Genomic DNA, 19,726 nt, shown 5'->3' on the forward strand with positions numbered 1-19,726 from the left:
AGGGACTACCACCAAACCCGTTTTCTCTTCTTGTAGGTGAGCTAGGGAGGATCTGTCCTCAGTGCTCAGTAATAGATGTCTCTGCATCTGCAAATATTTTTCTTATACTTCACCAGATGTGGATGCATAACACCTAACCTAGCTTTTGGCTATATCCTAGAGTCACAGGAAATTGTGCTGCCTGACAGAGACCTCAAGGACACCTAGCCCATTTTTCTACCCCAAGGTGGGATTAGCAATGCTTCCATCACACCTTACACATTTATCCAGCTTGCTTTTAAAATCTTCCAGTACTGGAAAGCCTACGCCCTTCCCAGATGACCCTAGTGCTCCACATTACTATTAGAAAGATGTTAGTCTTAGAAAGCTTTTGTAGGATCTGACTTAAATGGCGCCTGCTTTCATTTAAGCCTGTCTAGGTAAATATATATAAAAATAAGCATTTGCAAACATGCCGTATATGTGTACATGTGTGTGTGCATTCACATACACGTGCATATATGTGTGCATATGTATGTATTTATTCCTAAATTTGAAATTGGATGCTAACCTATTTCAATACCTCCATGGGTTTCCTTCTGCCTTCACTTGCAACTTAACTGTTTTGCCCAGTTTTGAATGAAGGCACATAAACAGGAGAGAAATATTCACACTATTCTAGGAGTTACACTCTGCCAAAGTCCCAGTGTCTCCAGACACAGTTGCTAAACTCCCAGTTAATGTTTTATTTTATGCTAAATCTTGTTTGTCTCTTAAAGCAGTGCTTTACTCTTAAAGCAAAGAAGCTATACATTTCATACACTTAACTGGGATACTTAAATTATAAATTCCTATTTTCCTAAAATAATTTATCCACAAACGATACCTCTTTTTTCTTTTGGTCCATTGACTCCTGAATAATGTAATTGTTTTTCTAGTATCATCAGGGTTATTCTAATAAGAACTTCGTATTGTGTGCACATGATAGCATGTACACACCTATGCTTCTTCATTGGCTTACAGACTTTTTTTCCCAAAGAATAGATTGTTTAAGTCTTTCCTCTCCTTCTTTGGACAAATTCATGATCTTGACAAAATTTGTGCATTTGCTTTTTTTTAGGAAGCTGCATCATCAAGTTATCTGATACAACTGTGTTCAATTAACATCAACCAGACTGGGACACCAGGCAGATTTATTGTGCTGTCTTGTCTGCTTGTTTTGTTTCTTAAAATGTAGTATGAAAGCTGTAAATTAACTCATCTGCTTATATTAGCTGTAACATTTCAGTACATCTGGACCATTTAGACTGCATTTCACAATAATCCGTCTTTCTGCAAGGAAGGACTTTTTGTCAGGCCATTATTGTTTATGGTGAAGGAAGGACCCTTCCCTAAGACTGACAGAAGTGTCAACAATCACTGTGTTAAAATAAACAGGTGAGAGGCCATGTTTAATAATCTGGTCAGTCACAAATATCAGATGGCCTAGCCAAAATATAGCCAGGGAGCAATGATCCAAAGGGTTCAGACTAAGGAGTAAATCTAGATCTAACATAATACGGGAGAACCCTAATAAAAGCAGAGCTGTGTTTTTGTGCAGCCTATGCCAATATGCGAGGGAACAGAACTATCCTTCCCCTCTGCTTTCATACAAGCAGTGAAAGAAAAAAAAAAAAAAAAAAAAAAGCACAGGCTCCGTTACATTCCAGTTTGTTTTTTCAATCTGTTCATGTTAATGGTACAATCGGGGATCTCCAGTTTTTATGTCATCACTGCCAGCAGCAGGCTAATGGAGCATCTCAGAGACAGACCACAGAACTGCAGTTCCAGCCACACAGGGCACTTCCCTCTTTTTATTACACTCTATAAAAGATGTCACACACGCTTTCTCTTAGCAGTCCTCATGAATCAGCAAAGAGCTGCCGAAGAGTGACCATCAGGGCACTCGGGAAAGAATCAGGTGCCAGCTGTCAAAGTATTTCTTGGTGATTTACATTCGTTTTATATATCTCTGTAGCCAGTAGGAGGAACAGGCCAGCAAGGAACATTTACGTATTTGTATTTTACAGGACAGTCTGCAAAAAAAGAGACGTTGTCATGCAGGAGTAGGAGGGAGGCTTTTTTTCTTTTTAGCTGATGCAAAAAGATATTCCAGTTCCTGTGACTTCTCCCAACATCTGCATTAGCAAGTCCAATTAGAGTATGTATGTCCTGTCACGGGTGGCAGAACGTCAGGGCACTGGGGAGTGCAACGCCAAAGTGCACGCACGGCCATAGCTTTGCTTTATCTTTACCTCTCTCTTCCATTCTGTTTGGTGAACACTAGGGGCTTACACATGCTGAAGGAAAAATTTCAACGCGATTGATTTTGTCAGTAGCCTGTTTCAGGAGGTAAGAAATCAGCCATCTTGAATTCTGGCAATGAAATCTGTGGATGGAGATTGCAAAATGTGTGGCCATCCCTTGGCAGGGTATTGCTTCATGGTTTGTACTTTGGGCTAAGAAGGAAGCTGCTGCTCAGATAACTCCACCCTTCATGCCCCAAGGAGCTTGTTCAGAAAGAGATCACACAGGCTAAAAATCCTGCTTTGAACCTCTATTTCATTTTTGCTTTCTCTGGTTGCAGAGTTTAAAAATCACATTAGTTTTGGGGTACTCAAATTGTGATCATGCTCTTCATGCCCACGATGCCCCACTCGTTGGTGCTAGCTAAGAGAAGTTGGGACTGAGGAGACAAAAAGAGAAAAGTGAACATTTTCATTGACTAAATATAAACTCTTAACTGCACTGAGACCGGCTTACAATTTCCCATGTTTGCTTCTAGAAAGCCCTTTTCAGTATAAGCAAATTGCCATCCTTGAGGGAGAAGGGCTGCATGTGTCAGTGTAAGGAGTGATACTTTCGGGAAATCTCCCTCCTGTGATGGGACCCAGGCTGGAAATAAGGAGACCCCCCTCTGCTTCACTTTTCTGTTAACTGCAAATGGACGAAAGCTGTAAGTTGTGAGGTTCCCTCACCAATCAGCAATGGGAGATTAACTTTATCGTTAACCTTGTCTGTGCCCTCACCAATTTAATTGGCATTGGCCCAGGTCCCAGACCTAAGGCCAAGAAATACAGAGCAGAGCTCGGTCGGGTGATGCAATGAGAGCTACTGCTCCTCCCAGCTGTCCTGGGCTGGACACATGTCGTTTCGATCCCTCGGCGCAAAGCACAATGTCTTTGCACGTCACCAGCCAGGCTTTCAGCAGGTATAAATAAGCGTTACACAGAGAACTCCAGTAAAGAAGGTTTTGCATCCCTTAAGAATCTAGCCATAATTATTAAACTCTCCTGGAAAATTTTCTTTTTAGTTCCCTTTAAAAAAAAAAAAAAAAGGGCTTTGTTACCCATCTTCTCACTGTGGGTAACCTCATTCTCTCCAAGCTCCAGCTGGAACCTGCATCACACATTGCTCAGCTCTCTGTTGCAAAAATCATTCCCCATTCGCAGCACTAAATCCCCTGCACACACTCCTAAAATATCTTCTCTGGTTCCTCATGCCTAACTAAACAACGCAAAATCCTGATTCTCTGCATACCTCCCACAGCCATCCCAGCTGCTCCTGCCACCTTTCCTTTCCCCTAGGCCCTCTTCACTCATCTGAAGTTACTCATCAGGAATCCCCTCCTCCATCACTCCTCTCAGCTTTTTCTTTCACTGGACCCCTTTTGGGGAGGTAGGGGGAAGAGGTTATTTTAAATAAAACTTTGTCCACTTCTTCCTCTCACATTAGTTTTAAAAGTTGCCATTGTCACAAGATTTGAGCAGATGCACAGAGAGATGCTCGTTTCTGGCTGTTCACACCATCCCGCTTTGTGCTCGCAGGGAGCCTGCGCTGTGGGGTGCCTGGCCCACCCAGGCCGTGCAGACCCTGGGAGCGGCAGCGTGGCCTCCTGCCAAGCCACCAGACCCCTCGGCCCTGAGAGCTCCTGAGCGTGGGTCAAGGCAGCCTCTTTGCACAGGTCTGCGAGTTAACAAATGTTTCACAGCGGAGAGGTCTGCTCTTTGAACCCTGTGCAAATGCCATCTTTATGAGTCACATCTTCCCCATCTCCCTTTCATGCTCTGTCCCCAAAAGTAGCTGCCCTGAGGCATCTGCTTTGAAAGGACATAATCATATTGTCCTCCCCCTCATTATCCCTCTTCCTAGCATCTGCACCTCATTGTATGGTCATCTCTTCCCATCGTTGTCTTCTTAATTTAGTTTGGAAACTCTCTAGAGCAATGAGACATCATTATCTATTTTGTAAAGAACCATTCAGACCTGTAGCAGAGAAGCACGCTTACGTGATAGAAATCCTACCCTTCCATTTCCTCCAAAAGATAGGCAGAGCTGATTGATGCTCAGCAGGTGAATGCACACCACCCAGCACGTGCTACCAGCAAGAGCTCCCGTTACTGGAGCTTTCCCCTAAAACAGAGGCGAGAGCTCAGCCGTGCTTTGCTCCTCACGACAGAGTATTGCAGGAGGCCTCTGGCAGCTCCACTCCTGACAACTGTATTACCACAGAACATATTTTGATACAACCGTATTACCACAGAACATATTTTGATATGCAGTTTTTAGAGGGCCAGAGCAGTGACGGTCACTAACAAGGTGACTTCACTATCTGCAGAGCTGTGAGTAGGCAGAAGGTTTCCTCTCTGGTTTGGTAACATCCACGTGGCGCTTACGGCACTTTAACGTTCTCACCCAGTGCGGCTACAGCACACACAAGCTGAGCTGTTTCCAGCTGCACATGTCAAGCTGCCTCACATCCCACCCCTGTATGTCCCTCCCCTACGGACAACCCCGTGGTCAAAAGCAGGGCGATTCCCTGCGCCAAGGGGAGGCAGAATTATGTGGGGTGAAAACCCACAACTACCTTTGGAAAGGTATGATTTCCACCACACGTAACAGTCCACTCTATGGCTGGTTACAACAGGCAATGAAAAAGACATCGGTCTGGAAAGACAGAGGAACATCCACCAGAACCGCTGGTACATCGTGTTTCCTCTCTGCCCCCACAAAATGGATGTATTCTTCCTGGGGTCACCTATAGCTTACCCAATATTAATGTGCTGAGAACTGGGCTGGATGTCAGATCCTCAAACTAGTTTTCCTGAGGTATCCTGGAAAACTGCGTATCAGCCACTCGATGGTTACTAAAATAATTAATAATTCCCTTCATTTTTAATAATAATAAAATGTTAACTGGAGATCAAAACAAAAACAAAACAAAAAACCCCCACCACAATATAAGCACAGATGATCCTGTCAGCAGCAATGACAAAAGCTCCTTGCTTGTTGCTAATGACATAAAGCATTAGGCACTTCCCAACGCTTTCCCCTCACCGACAAGGACGTGGCACAGCCCACACTGGGGTCCGTGTACAGCTGGGAACAGGCACAGGAGACCCAGGCTCTGAGGCTGGACCCGATACCAATCCACACCCAGACTTGAGCCCAATCCTCTCCCGTGTCTGTGCTTCTGCTTGTATTTCCATCTTCGAGGTATTCCAATTTTTTTTTTTTTTTTTAACTTAAGCTGATGTAGGAGTGATAGAAGCAGCGGGGTGCGGAACCGTGCAGGGGCACGGCAGTACTCCAAACCCCAGTACCCCTGGGCTGGGCGCTCTCGGCACAGCCACGCTGGCCCCGTTGGGCACCAAACCCAGGGGAACCGGGGGCCACGGGGACCTTACTGGCCGTACCTCGGCACTGCTCCATCAAGCCCTTCGCTCACTCACCCCATCCCAAGCGGTGAAACATGGAAAAGAGTTTAGCATTCAAGCTGCGTGACCTAGCTGCGAGTGAGGAGACAAGAATGATGTCAAGGAGGTTTTGTGCATGAAGCGTCTGTGAAAAAACATTAGCTTAGGTCAGACACTACCGAAATGTAAAAGGAAGGATGACTGTCAGCCTATCGATAACCAAAACAGGGAGCTGCTGCCGCTTCGTGCAGCAACAGGTGTAACAGCTGTCAGACAGAAACTTGCTTTTCGCCGATTTGTAAAGCCGCCGGCCCGGGCAGCGACGGGGCTGCGAGCGCCAGCACCTCCGGTCCGCGGCGGGAGCCCCTCTGCCCGCCGACGCCGGCAGCCGCAGCCCGCACGGCCGGCCCCGCTCGTTTCTGGCACCTGAACCGCGCAAGCCGTGGTTTTTAAACACGAGCCCGTCCCCCCGCGATCGCGCCCCGCGACGGGTGTACCGACAGGTACAGGTGGGCAGCGCGCTCAGCCGCACGCCGCCGTGGGCTGCCGGCTCGCGCTCAGGGCAGCGGCGGCGCGCTCCCACCGCGCGGCCCCGGCAGCAGCGGCGTGGGGTGGTGGGGGGGGGTGAGGACCGGCGGCCGGCCGGGGCTCCCCACGCGAGGCGCTGCCGGGGCGGCCCCGGGGACAGTGCCGGGCGGCCGGGAACGGCGAGGCGGGCCGGGGCAGCCCCGCCGCCGGCTCCCGGTTTCCCTAATGGGCATGTGCGAGCGCCGCACATGCCCACTCGGGCCGCGCGGGGCCGGGCCGCGCTGCCGGCGCCGCCGCGGTAGGCTGCGCGGCGGGAGCGCGGGGCGCGCCGTCGGGCACCCCCCGGGGCGCGTCCCGCCCCCGCCGCCGGGGGAAGCGCCCAGACGTTTCTGGCGGCGGGTTCCCCCAGCCCAAGCGCCCCCCCCTCCTCCCCGCGAAACACGCCCGACACCCCCCTCCACGCCGCTTGGGGGCGCGGGGGGGTGCGTGTGTGTGTGTGTGTAGGGCCGCTCCGCGCCCCGCCGCCCGCCCGTCGGGGGCGCGGGCAGCCTGCGCTCCCCGGCCGTCCCGGGGGCGGCGGCCCGGGCGGGGCGGGGATGTGGCGGCGCGGCGGCGGTGCCGGCGGCGGGCGGAGCCGGCGGGGCGGGGCGCGCCGCGGCGTCCCGAGCGCGGCCCGCGGGGCGGCCCCGGCGGGAGGCGCCGCGCTGCGCCCCGCCGCCCCGTGCTAGGCGCCGCCCGGCGTGGCCCCGCGCCCCTGGGCGGAGGGCGGCGGCGGCGGCGGGGGCGCCGCGGAGGGCTTTCCGCGCCCGCCCCGCCTGCCGCGGTCGGGGGATTAGTCAGCAGTCTGCGGGCAGCCCCGCTCCCGCGCAAACTCCGCGGCGGGGGCGGGGAGCGGCGAGCGGCGCCTGCCCCTTCCCGCGGCGGGGCCGCGGCGGCGGCGGCGGCGGCGGGGCTGCCCCCCCCCCCCCCCCCCCCCCCCCACCCGCGGCGGTCCGCGCCGCCGCTCCGCGGCCGCGGCGAGGGACGGCGCGTTGGCAAGTCGGGCAACGAGGCGGTGGGAAACTCCTCTCGGGCACGGCGGCGTTGCAGGAGGACGGGCGCCCCAGCCGCTCCACGCACGCACACAGGCGCGCACACACACACACACACACGCACGCACACGCACACGCGCGGCGGCGGCCCCCGGCCCCTCGCAGCCGCGGCCGGCGGGGAGGCGGCGCCCGGCGGGGCTGCCCCATGGTCTTGCGGGGGCCGTGGGGGAGCTGCGGGGGCCCCGGCGCGGCGCTCGCCCTCCTGCGCGCCCTCCGCACTAGGATGTTGCGGCAGGTCTTGCACAGGGGGCTGGGGACGTCCTTCTCCCGGCTCGGCCACTTCGTCGCCAGCCACCCGGTGTTCTTCGCCTCGGCGCCCGTGCTCATCTCCATCCTGCTGGGCGCCAGCTTCAGCCGCTACCAGGTGGAGGAGAGCGTGGAGCACCTCCTGGCCCCCACGCACAGCCTGGCCAAGATCGAGAGGAACCTGGTGGACAGCCTCTTCCCGGTGAACCGCTCCAAGCACCGGCTCTACTCCGACCTGCAGACGCCGGGGAGGTACGGCCGGGTGATCATCACCTCCTTCCGCAAGGCCAACATGCTGGACCAGCACCACACCGATCTCATCCTCAAGGTAACCGCGGCGGGTCCCCGGCCCCGGGCACCGACACCCCGCCTGGCCCGGCGCCTCGCATCCCGCCCCGCTCCCCGCCAGCCCCGCACGGACCCACGCGTGGGTGCCGGCCTCTGCCCCCCGCCCGCCATAGCCGCCCGGTCACCCCCCTGCAACAGTTGGGATGCCAGCCCGCCGCGGGGAGCCGGCACCGCGTCCCCGGCAGCGCCACGGGCTCCGCTGCCTTCCCACACATGCACACGCACGCACACTTTATTTTTAATTTTTTTTTTTTTTCCCCCCACCCCGTTTGGGTTTTATTTGCTTTGACTGAGCGAGAAGGGCAGGCTGCTTGCTTAATTTTTCGTTGCCTCTCTACTCGCCTTGCAGTCGTGCTCCCGAGTTAAGGCGACCCGGGTCTTTGATAAACTCAGAACTTCAAAAACAGTTCGGTACCAAGCTGCCAAGCAGCCGAGAATGTTTCTGGGGGCTGCTGCTGTGTCTGGACTGCACTTCTGCCTGGAGAGGGGTAGCACAAAACCTCCTTCTCACTGCTCATGAAGACAAATGACATAACTCAGCTGATTATTTTTAGCGGGTAGTATTTTTTTTTTCCCTTCCACTCCCAACCCACCATCACAGAAAATGCTGTTTTCGTAGATGAAGAAAAATCCAGCTCAGCTGTAGGTTGCAGGCACGGCACAGCCTGTGCTGCCGGTTCAAGTTAGAGCGGACAGCATCCTCCCTGTCACTTGAGCGGCACGGAGAGTGCGAGTCACAGTCTGACAGGACATCTCACCGTACTGTATGTCATAACATGTCGGAAATCTGCATTTGTTGAAACTGGTACTCTAGTTTACACCCCAGTATTTTTGAACGATCTTGAAAGGGAAGACAGGGAGGACAGATGCAGAAACTGTGTGTTAAGAGGCTCAAGTTCACCCAGGAAAAAGGAAAGGAACGTTTACAAATAACCAGAGGTGTGGCAAGCTCAGTCCTGCATGTTTTCACTCTTGCTGTATGGAAACCCCGGAGCCTCAGCATTGCTTTTTTTTTTTTTTTTTTTTTTCCTGCTTGAATGTCAAACTGTCAGGCCATACAAAAGCCAATGTTAATTCTTTTTAATAGTTTCAGGGAGTGTGTCTTCTAAAATGAGAAGATAGATGCAAATACCTACTGTATGTGGGGAGACCTCACTCTTTACTAAAGAAGGAAATAACTGTTACAGTGGATTTATTTATATTTTTTTTCCACTGTAGCCACATACAGAACTATAGTACAAGAGGCAATCAGCATTTTATGTTTTTCTTTTTTTGCTGTTGACATATTACCCAACGGTAATCAGCAAACAGATTTAATGAGCATCGACTCACTAAGTACAGTAACAGGAATGTTACTGGCAAACGAGAAAACTCCAGAGAGAGGATTTTCATTCCTTCATTTTCTTGTACCGTGAATTGCATTCACATCCAGTATGTGCCCATTTACTCAGTCATAGGATAATAATGATAATGGATTTTTTCTCTGTACTGCTTTCTCTAGAGATCTGTAGTTTTACCAATAGCATAGTGACACACAAATAAATGGTACTCAGAATCTTTCCACAAGCAAACTTCTGCATAAGATTTATCACATCAGCGGAAGAGCTATAACTTAGAAAGTTCTGTCAGTATTTAACACTGCCTCATTTTTAATAGACAGAATTTGCTAACAAAATGATTATTTTTCATTTAGTGAGATAATGAACACTATTGCCTTTTGACTGTTTACTCTTACTGTTAATCTGACATTGTCAGGCATATTTGATGCATTATTTCCAACTCTTTACTTATCTAATTAATTCCAGTATGTCTTGTACAGAATAGATTATGTCCTTTGTTCTAATTATTCTTCTGTTTGTGGGTAGAGCCAGACTCAGGCAGCTGCCTATCCAACCCTGTGGATGGCCCTGTGGGTCAAAGCACGGCAAAATAGGAGGGAGGGCTCCTAGATCCCAATATTGTTATATCTGTGGTGATGCAGGGCTACAGCATTTTATGTCAGCAGGGCTCACCAAGGGAAGGAGAAAAGGAAAGGAGGCTATCAGGGTTTTCTTATAGATATATGCAGTTGCATGAAGGGGAGAATAGAGAAGAGGCAGCCCGAGCCCCAGTCCAGAGCCAACCAACTCAAAGTGCTGTGCTTGTAAATAAATGTCATGCGTGAAACCATGGAGTAATCCCACCTACATTCCTGAAGATGCTGCTGTGTAGGCACAGTCAGGGCAGAGAACCTGGTACGGCAGCATTTGCTTACCTTTCCTTTTCTGGAGAAGGATGACCTCCCCGAGGGAGAGGTTTTTGCTGTAGAAGAGGCATCAGGTTGGACACGGGCTCCTCCCGCGTGGTGGTTGCTGCATCTCCACCCCTTCAGCAGGAGGATGGCTGCCCCAGGCAGGTGCCGGCTGCTCTTGCAGCACCTCATCTGGGTTTCCTTACTCACCGTATTCCCCCTCATCAGCCAAGGAGGGAAGGGAGCAGGCCTTGAACAGCTACAGCTACCTTAGTCATGTGGCAAAGGCAGGAGAAGATTTCCTCTGCGTTTGGCAGAGGAAGAAGTCAGCTTCCATTACTGTCCCTTTAGTAAAGGGATACGGAGTTTTGGGGTCTGAGCAGATGAAATTGAAACGTGGCTAGTATTGTCAAAAGTTAATCACTAACACCCGAATCAATTCATTAGTTAATGAAATAACTTCTTTGGTGGCATCTTGAAAATACTGTGGTTAGCTTAGCGCAATGCCTCGTGGGCACGTTACCGGCCCGAGAAACTTGCCGTTGCCACTACTGCACGATACCCCGTTGGCTGGCTGGGAAGAGACTTAGGGAAGGGCTCAGCCCCACGACTGCCTCGTGCCCAGATCTGAAGCGGCGCTCCCAGAGCTGGAGCTGCCGTAGGACATCCCGCTGGCTGCTCGCGTGACAGTGGCAGGTCTTGCTGAGTGTACAAGCTGCTCAACACAAGGTCTCTCCTGCTCATCAGCAGGGAGGCGCGTGGCTGTCTTATATAATGGTTTGGACTTTTATTTTTGTATAAATCTCCATTCGTGGTTCGCATAACTCCCCATAAATGCTTAAACCATTCTAGGCCTGCTATCCCTGTTGCATTTCCAGCTGGCATAGTCATTTGCAGAAGAAAGGGAGAAACCTAAACATATCCTGATCTCTGGCCTCGAATAGATGATCCAATAAAAAGCCTCAGTAGAGTCTCAGATATACAAGAGATGCATGCCGAGACTGAGGTACCGTGGGAGGGCAATAACTAAATTTTACTAGCTACTGTACCTGCTCTATAGCTGAGCACAGTGCACTGGCATTCTATGCTGTTGGTGTGCAGGACCGATCTTCCTCAAGATTTTGCTCTTTCAAGAGACAGAGAGTTAGGAAGAGAAAACACCTAACTGAAGAATGTGTGGGTTTTACCCCTGTATTTCCAAGAAGTGCTTGGAGAAGCAAAGATAATTGGGATATTTGGTGTGGACCATCATGCAGAAGTTCAGATGATTATGTAAAGTCTGTAGAAATCCTCCAAGCCTAGAATCCCACCTAAAAATAGTGTTAGAGCAGCCCCCTACCATTTCACAGTGGTATTTCCGCTTGCAGCGAGGAGCTTGGTAGGTTGAAGGCATACAGACAGACTCACTGGAAATACAGACCTAGACAGATTTTTGAAGCCCAGGAAATATATTCTGATTTAGCCAGAATTTGAGACACCCATCCTCATGAGCCTGTTCATTCCTTTATACTTACAGTGAGTTAACAGTATTACACTATGAAAGGCTTTTTTTTTTTTCTTTTTTTAAATGTAAGGTTTCCTTTTTTTCACAGAATATCCTCTCTTCTACTTACGTTATTGTGTTTATAACAATAACACAGCAATAATATTTTTTTGGCAAAATCTCCACTTAAGATGACAAGATGCAAAGATGAAAAGGGATTGAAATGTAACATGCCTTACTGAAGGGGATTGTATTTGCAGTTTGCCTCTGAAAATCTGTAGATAAGGGTTTGCGTTTTTTTAAAGAAACCTCTCCTAACTACATATTTTCAGACAGTGCTCATACCTTGCCCCTCTCATCTAGATCTATTGATGGCCAGTTTATATAACTGATTAAATATCTATTCGAACATGCAAGCAGATAGTAAAATTGGGTATTTCCGTTTAAGGGCACATTTATTTAAGAACTGCGTAACTTCTGATTACTGCAGAACAAAACAGTTTAACTTCAAAATTTTGTAGACCTCATACTTGTTGGGGTTTTATTTCCTCTCTCTGCTCCTTAATTATTATGTCCCTGTTAATGTGCCTGCCTGCATGCTCTGTCTACAGTCTTCCCAGATTTCCGCACTTATTTTCTATGTGTGAGGAAACTGATGGAGGAAATAACCATATTTATGTTCCCTTGTCTGTGGTATTTCCAGTTGCTTTGGTGAACAAACACGGCATACTTAAGCCGTTATTTTCAAAGTTGGTGGAAGTGGGTTTTGCTGTTCAGCACAGCCAAAAGCTGTGTCTGTTGCCATCCTGGCTAACGCAAGGCACCCTTTATTTTAAAACTTTGACTACTTCTGAATACCTGCACACAGTCAGTCAACTGTGGATGTGTCAATAGATATAGTAGGTCTTCACCTTCTCTAGGTAGCTCCAGCACTAAAAACACTTATAGGGAAACAGTCAACAGAACAAATAGTGAATTCTGCTAACAACAACAACAACAAAAAAAGGATGAAGTCATGTCTTTAGAGCAAAGCTGTAAGATGAGGGGAAGAGTCCTAATACAAGAAAAACAAGGGTGTGAAAGCAGCAGAAGTGCAAGCCTGTTGTCATAGCAGCACAATGCTGCAGGGCTAAAATGTATCTTATGCGAAAACAGATGAGAATTAAGATACGCAGGTAAGATCTGGGCACAGCCAGGGAAGAAGGAAGATAAATGGCACGCTGCAAGGACAGCGCGGAAGCGCGTGCAGAAACCCCCCTGAGCTCCCGGTGTCAGCAGCAGCAGCTCCTCGTCGTGCTTCCCGTGCGCCAGAGGGTTCGATCTCTCCCGCGAGCACCGGCCGGCGGCTGGAGCACAATTCCTGAAGTTGCCTGTGCCTGGGAGGTCGGGCACATCCCGCTGGTCCCCGCCGGGCCGGACGGGGCCCCTCCGCTCTCCCTCCTGCCTCGCGCCGTGGAGCGATGCTCCCCTGTGGCCCGAGCTGCTGCCAGCCGGGCAGCCCGCCCTGGGAGCGCCCAGCGCCCCGTGTTGCGTCGCCTTTCCTGCCTTGGGAGGTCAGACCTCGCCTCCTGTCTGACAGAGCCCCGCGGGGGCAGATTTTCTCCGTACGCGGCTAGATGTGCGTGACGGGGGACGTCACCCCTGCAGGGAAAGCGCCGCAAGCAGGCAGGGCAGGCGTGGGAGGCCAGGGAGCTCCGTGCACCACAGGCCACCCAGGCCGGGCCACCAGTGCCCCAGGCAGTGCCGTAAGGCTTGGGGAGAGCTGCCGGGGCTCCCCAGCGACCACGTTTGGGCTTCCCGGTAGCTGGGGCCGGGCCCTGCCTTTAAGTTGGGGTTTACACCAGAACCCCCTTATCTCCTGTTGGAAGGGAGAGCGAGGAGCCGAGTCGCTGTGAACGCTGTTGAGGTTCCCCTGCAGCGCGGAGGGGACCCTCAGCCACGCTTCTGCTGGAGGAGCCTTTGGCAAGAGCTTCCACCGTGTCTCCAGCCCCCTGAGAAGCAGTGTAAGGCTGGAGGGGTGTTTATGGAGAGGTCTGGGGCACGTGGAGAAGGCCACCAGTAGTGGAGTTGATGCAAGATCAGCCGCAGGAGCAAAGTTTTCCTCTTTTTTTTTCCCCCATCACGAAAAATCAATCTGGGAGCCACACACCAGGCTGTGCAGAGGGGTTTCTGCTGCCCAGGTGTCCCGTCCTCTGGCAGCGGTTGGCCCAAAAACCAGAGTGGGCTTCTCTTGGTGAGATAAATTCAGGCAGAATTACCAGAGCGATTGTCAGAATTAAGACAGTATTGGTTAGAAAAGCTTTTCCACTTCAGGTTAGAAAAGAAAAATCATATCTAGCAATTTTCCGTAGTTACCGAGAAGGCAGATGGAAATGTAAATGCAGGCACATCTGCCACTTCGAGCACTAATAGTTGTCCCTCAGTTGATGACTTGTAGTTCGAGCAGTTTTTAGATTTTATTTACATGAAAATTGTTTGGAGAAAATATAATTCACCATGTTTTGGACAGCTGAAAACATTAGTTGTAAAAATACATAGCTTGCATAATTTGCATCTCAGTGTCTCTTCAGGAAACCTGATTGTAGGACTGCTAGAAAAAGAGCCCAGCTACCCATAGTGATCCTCGTGGCACACTCTCCAGCTGCAACTTCTGATGTTTATCCCGAGCCCATGGGATCTGTTGGCTTCCTCTATCGGCTGCGTGCATGCTTTCCATCCCTCAGCCAGGCTGGCTTGGCCAGGGCCCCGCTGCCCACCAGCCCCCTTTGGAACCTCTGCCCTGGACCCATGGGCTCAGACTGACAGCAGGGCACAGCCCTGTTCAGAGGCTCCCTTGCTTCCCTCTCTGCACCTTCTTCTGGTGAAAAGACACTCTTAATAGTTTAATTCTGCCCCTGTCTGTGGCCCGTACTGTGCTTTCTCTCATGAATTAAGGTGGGAACTGTGCAGGTCTTTTCCCTCTCGTAACTGTTTTATACTTTGACTGAGGCCATCTCTTGAAGTGAATAAAAAAGCATTCGGCAAAGATACAAATTGCCAGAGATTACTGTGATCATAGAAAAAGTGGAGAAATTTATAGCTATCCATTAAAGGCTTTTTCTCCTCTTTGTTTTCCTTGGCACAAGTTACCTGTAAAAATTACCAAAAGAATAAACCAGCTTCACATGAAAATGAAGCCTATATTTAAAATTATTGTCTTCATTCTGCTTTCTAGTTTTTCAGTCTTGAACCCAAACAAGTGATGAGATTTTAAGCAGTAATAGATAATGAGTTCATTCTTCACTTTATTTTTGAGCCTTCTCAGGCTTTCTTCCATAACAATGAGATCAGATTTTTTGGTTGTTCGTTTTTTTTATAAAAGCTGAGGTTTTGGTTTGGTTTTTTTTTTTTTTTTAAATCTCAATACTTCAGGCTCCAGGGCTCAGAGAAAAACCAGACTTGGTGAAAATGACAGTAAAAGAATTGTAAGAGTTGTCAACACTGACTGGAGTGAAACTCATTTTTAATTTGTACCATCAGATGTAAACTGAAGGACTAAATAGAGTCAAATAATAGCAGCAACAGCAACAAAAGTAATATAGCATTGCAAAGAACTTGCTCCTGAGTAAAACATGTCCCTCTATGTGCCAGATCATTTGCAGTACAGGAGGACATCCATATATCTAGCCAGTTTTGTCTGGTTGGCCATTCATCAACTGTATGTCAAGTAACAAAGCATTGTCATGTCCTTACGATGAGTGATGTCCCCTATAAAACACCTCACGTCACTGCTCAGAAGCAAAACCAAACTAATTTTTGAGGATTATATGATAAGCAAGATGTAGTTGTACACATCCTTAATACTAAAAATGGTGGCTGAGACTGATCCAGCTCCCACAGGAGTCGGGATGTCTTTCCATGAGCTAGGAATAGGCACTTGGCAAGACTGAAGTGTCCTGTTGTGTGTTGCTGTTGCTCTCACCGTGGAGTTTCCCTGGGAGCAAAGCTGTGCCGCCAGCGAGGCGAGACCCGTGTGGGACAGCAGTGCCCGTCGCTGGGTCCTCGTGCCTCGTTCCCTTTGCCCGTAGCTTTGATGGGGGTAGCAGTTTATGTAATGTGGGCTTAAAGGATTTCTGGGATCGGACCGTTTTGCAAATGAATCAGCAGTTTCTAAGCCCTCCCTGCTGGGATGGGATCTGTTTGCTTCACAGGGAGGCTGCAGACCTCTTTGTTACCTGATTAAATTGACTAAATTCTGGTAATACCTGCTCACTTCTGAATTAAAGAAAGAACTTCTCAACAAAGCAAAGGGGCTAGAGGTTTTCCTCACCCCTTCTTGCAGCTCCCTCCATCTTTTGCATGGACTTAAAAATAAAATCAAGCTTTCCTTTCTGTCCCGAATATACGTCTCTAAGTACAACCCCTTTGCCTTCAGGTTCAGCTTTGCTGCCGCTGCTGGAAGTTGTGCCAAGCTCCGCAGGGGAAAGAGCTGTCTTGCAGAGCCTGGTGCAGGGCTTGGCCATCCCAGGGCAGCCGAACGGAGCCGACTGGGGGGTCTCTGGTTCCCAGTGCCTGCCTTTCCGTGCTGATGGCAGAGGTAGGAGGACCGGCAGCCAAAACCAGCTTGAAGGAATCGTTGCAGCCACGGCTCTCAGAGGCCCTGGAGCAAGTGGATTAGCCCAGGATAAGTGAAAGGATTTTAGCTTTTGCTTCCTGGCATCCCCGCCTGGGCCCACAGGCAAAACCAGCCGGCACCAGGGCAGTGGGATCCGAAAGGTAGCTTGGTGTAGAGGTGTGAGACCAGCACAGCGCTCCCCTGGAGGTATTTGCAGAAAGGGATTTGTCTGCTAGATGAAGGCATCTTTCCTCTGTTTAAAATAAATAACTGAGTGAACATGGAACTTAGAGTAAACAAAAACCAAGACCAAGATGTTACCAAATGCAAATGGCTAAAGGCTAAAGGAAGAGAAAACTCTGTTCTAGAAATCTCTGGCGTGGTACAGGACACACATAAACACTACTGTCAGAAGGGAAAGGGGAATTGCAAGTGATGGTCACTGTTTAAACAACAATGAAAGAGAGAGGTGGAAGTTATTATTTTTCGTGCCTGAGCGCTTTCAGGGACAGCACGCCACTGTGGCAAGGGAGCTTAGGCGACGCTGTGCAGTTCTCATGCTGCAGTGCTCTGGCATCTCAGCAGTAAACTGCTTTTTGGTTCCTTGCACTGTTAGCTAGCTGAAAAAGCTGTGAGTGATGAGCAAGCAGTGCATGTCTCCCTTCAAGAAAAACCATTCATTCAGCTTTTGTTATTCCTTTAAGTCTCCCCTTCACCTACTAGGATCGGTAAGGATAAGAAAACAGCTGGATAAATGAGAATCTGGTGGTCAGTTGTTTGTTTGTCCCAGTATTAGGTACGAGGTTTATTCAGAATATGGTTACTTGCTATTAAAATCTGCTGCACTGAGGAGTGCAATATGCATTATGCATTAGCATATTGCTAATGTTGTCCCCATCACACAGCAGCCTTTACCATCTCTTGTTAACAAACTGAAGTTTTCTGGGGGACCTCCTGGTGTACTATAGGTGAGCCAAATCACAGACCGTGTAATCCCTTGAACTCGTAGGAGGTGCCCTTGTAACCCCTTGGACCTTCTGTTTTCTGTGGAAGCCAGTCACCCGGGGCTATGGGTGCGGGCTCTGGATGCGAGTGGAAAAATCTGTGTGGCCGCAGTGGAATCCCCAGCATGGCAGCAGAGAGGAGAGTGCCGTGGGACTGCAGCTCTCGGTGGGGAGGAGGCAGCAGCCCCACGACACACACACGGACTGCCACAGGCGAGCAAAGGGAGAGAAACAGCCTGCAGCCATGCTGCAGCACACCCCCGCCCAGCCCTGTGGCGACAGAGGTATTTCTTTCCTAGGATCTGGTCTGAAAAAGCAAAGTGCAGGTAAAGTGACGTGTTTGTCTTGAGGATCAGGGTCTGAGTCAGGCTTCCCAGAGCTGAATCCTTGGGTGTGCTGAGGCAGTGTTCGGCATACTTCGCTGGGATGGAGGGAATGGCAGGTTTTCCTCCTCTTTGGCTGTCTGCCTCCAATTCGAGACCAAACGATGTGGCCACCGGCAAAGCTCAGAGTACATCTCATAGCTGCTCTAAACTGCACGAGCTTGCAGCCGGCTCTGGGGGCTGCTCAGCTGCTGGGATGTGCCAGGATGCAGAGCTGGCTGCCTGCTCCCCTCTCCTCCCCAAAACCCCATCGCTGGGAGGCGCCTGGTCCAGCTCAGCACGGCCTTGCAGGAAGCACCTGGGGCCACCACTGTGGAACAGGCTCCTGAGGCTGAAATTATCATTTCCAAGAAGAAGTGAGTGTTTTAGGTATGACATTTAGCTTCTAGCCTTTCACTAAAGATGAAGTAACAGCTGTGACAGATGAGGTTATTTTATAACCTAAATATTGAAAGAAAGTGCCTCAGATGTAGAAGGAAGCAAATGCAGCAGCGAGGCAGGGCAGGTAAAGAGAAACATGTTATTTGATAGAAGTTGCATGACAGTTTAGTTTCTTCTGGATTGTGTCACTCGATGGATCCTCTCTGAAGGAGTTGTATTGTGAAAATAACACAGGCAGGAAATTCCATCTATTCCTCCTGGTTGTCTTCTATTCCTCCTAGCTGTGCTTCTGTATATAACATCTGATTTTACAACTGCCGTCAATGAAAACCATACAGTAGCTTCTATTGTGAAATATTTAAAATCAGGTATCTGTCTTCGATTCAGTGAATCAGGGCAAATTTTCCCCAAACTGTAATAACATAAATTTGAATTCATACCCCAAAACAGCTCTTGCAAAGTGGAGCTTTGCAGACACAAATGGGAAAGACGGGAAGAATTCCCCAAACAGATTAATTTCTTTGGCATGTTCCTGCAAATCTTCTAAGTAGTTTCATTTTAGAAGAAAGTTGTGCAAAAGCCCCTAATTTTGGGGGCTTTTGTTATTTGTTCTCTCTCCACGTTGGGGAATTTTACTTCTCACCACGGCCAGGTATGGTGTTCTTGCAGTACTGTGAAAAGATTTGTTAGTTCAGTTAATTTCTCAAACCTGTCTTTCTAATGTCAACACTGAACTGTTGTTCTGTTGAAAATAAAAGCTACTTAAATGTGGAAAAATACACCTCCAAGCTGCTAGAGAAACATTTTGAGAACATAGGAATTTTGTAATCTTTGCCTACATGATGTCATATCATCCTGAGGAACAGAGGCAACATAACTAAATTTATGCCCGTCACAGTGTAATGGGTGTACATCAAACATTATGCAGTGTAATCACAAAACAATCAGATTCATAGTATCAAGTAAATGAGGGTTTTCTCTGCAAATAGGTCTGAAATGCCACACAAAAGTCACTGTGGCTGTTTAATTTCAACAAATGCAGGATTTTAGCTGTGATTATTAGACATTTTGTCCATTGTCACTAGATGAGTATATAAGCTTTACTGCTCTCGTGTACCTTGTCTTCTATTTTTTTAAACAGTGTTTGTCTTCAGAAAGGAGCTTGTTCCATTAAATATCACCTATCCCAGCCTCTTTAGTAGGCATAAGAGCCTCCTGCCTTCTTTGGATTGCAGCAGGAAACAGCATGTGCAAGTAGGAAAGAAAAAGCAATCGTGTCCCCGTAGCCAGTTCTCTGTGTCTCCCTCAAAATCTGAAGGCAGATAAAAACTATTCCTCTTTTAAGGAAAATAAGTTAGAGTTGTTCTTAATTTGGCTTTTCAGCTCCCTGGAAGAGCTTTGCAAGCGAAGGAGGGCTTCTCCTTCCCTTTCACCAGCCCTGCTTTTGTCACACCACCTTTGCAGTACTCCTATGACCATTTCCCTCAGTGTAAAAGGGACCGAAGGATGAATCTGTGCAGTTCCTCAGAGCAGATCCGGTGGTTTGCTCCCCCCATGGCAGCAGACGTGGCAGTCCACACCGCCCAGTCGCTGGGGCGGCCGCGTCCATGGGGTCGTGGGGACCAGGCAGCAGGAGGGGTGCGCACCCCTCTGCCGCGTCCCTGCTCACACCTCGAGAGCATCGTGTATCTCACCGAGCCGTGCACAAAGCACACACGCAGCAG

At 49.5% G+C, this 19,726-nt stretch overlaps 1 protein-coding gene across 1 annotated transcript in view; it reads left to right on the forward strand.

Moving 5' to 3' along the window:
• Positions 1-7,262: 7,262 nt before the first annotated feature.
• The window catches only part of PTCHD1 (patched domain containing 1), a 34,313-nt gene continuing 21,849 nt past the window's right edge, over positions 7,263-19,726 (forward strand). Inside the window, exon 1 of the mRNA XM_042788716.1 lies at positions 7,263-7,907. Within this exon, the coding sequence (XP_042644650.1) occupies positions 7,479-7,907 (429 nt within the window). The 5' untranslated portion in view covers positions 7,263-7,478. The remainder of the gene's footprint in view (positions 7,908-19,726) is intronic.

The sequence above is a fragment of the Tyto alba genome, unplaced genomic scaffold (genome assembly GCF_018691265.1).
Source record: "Tyto alba isolate M040663 unplaced genomic scaffold, T.alba_DEE_v4.0 Super-Scaffold_14, whole genome shotgun sequence".
NCBI lineage: Eukaryota > Metazoa > Chordata > Aves > Strigiformes > Tytonidae > Tyto > Tyto alba.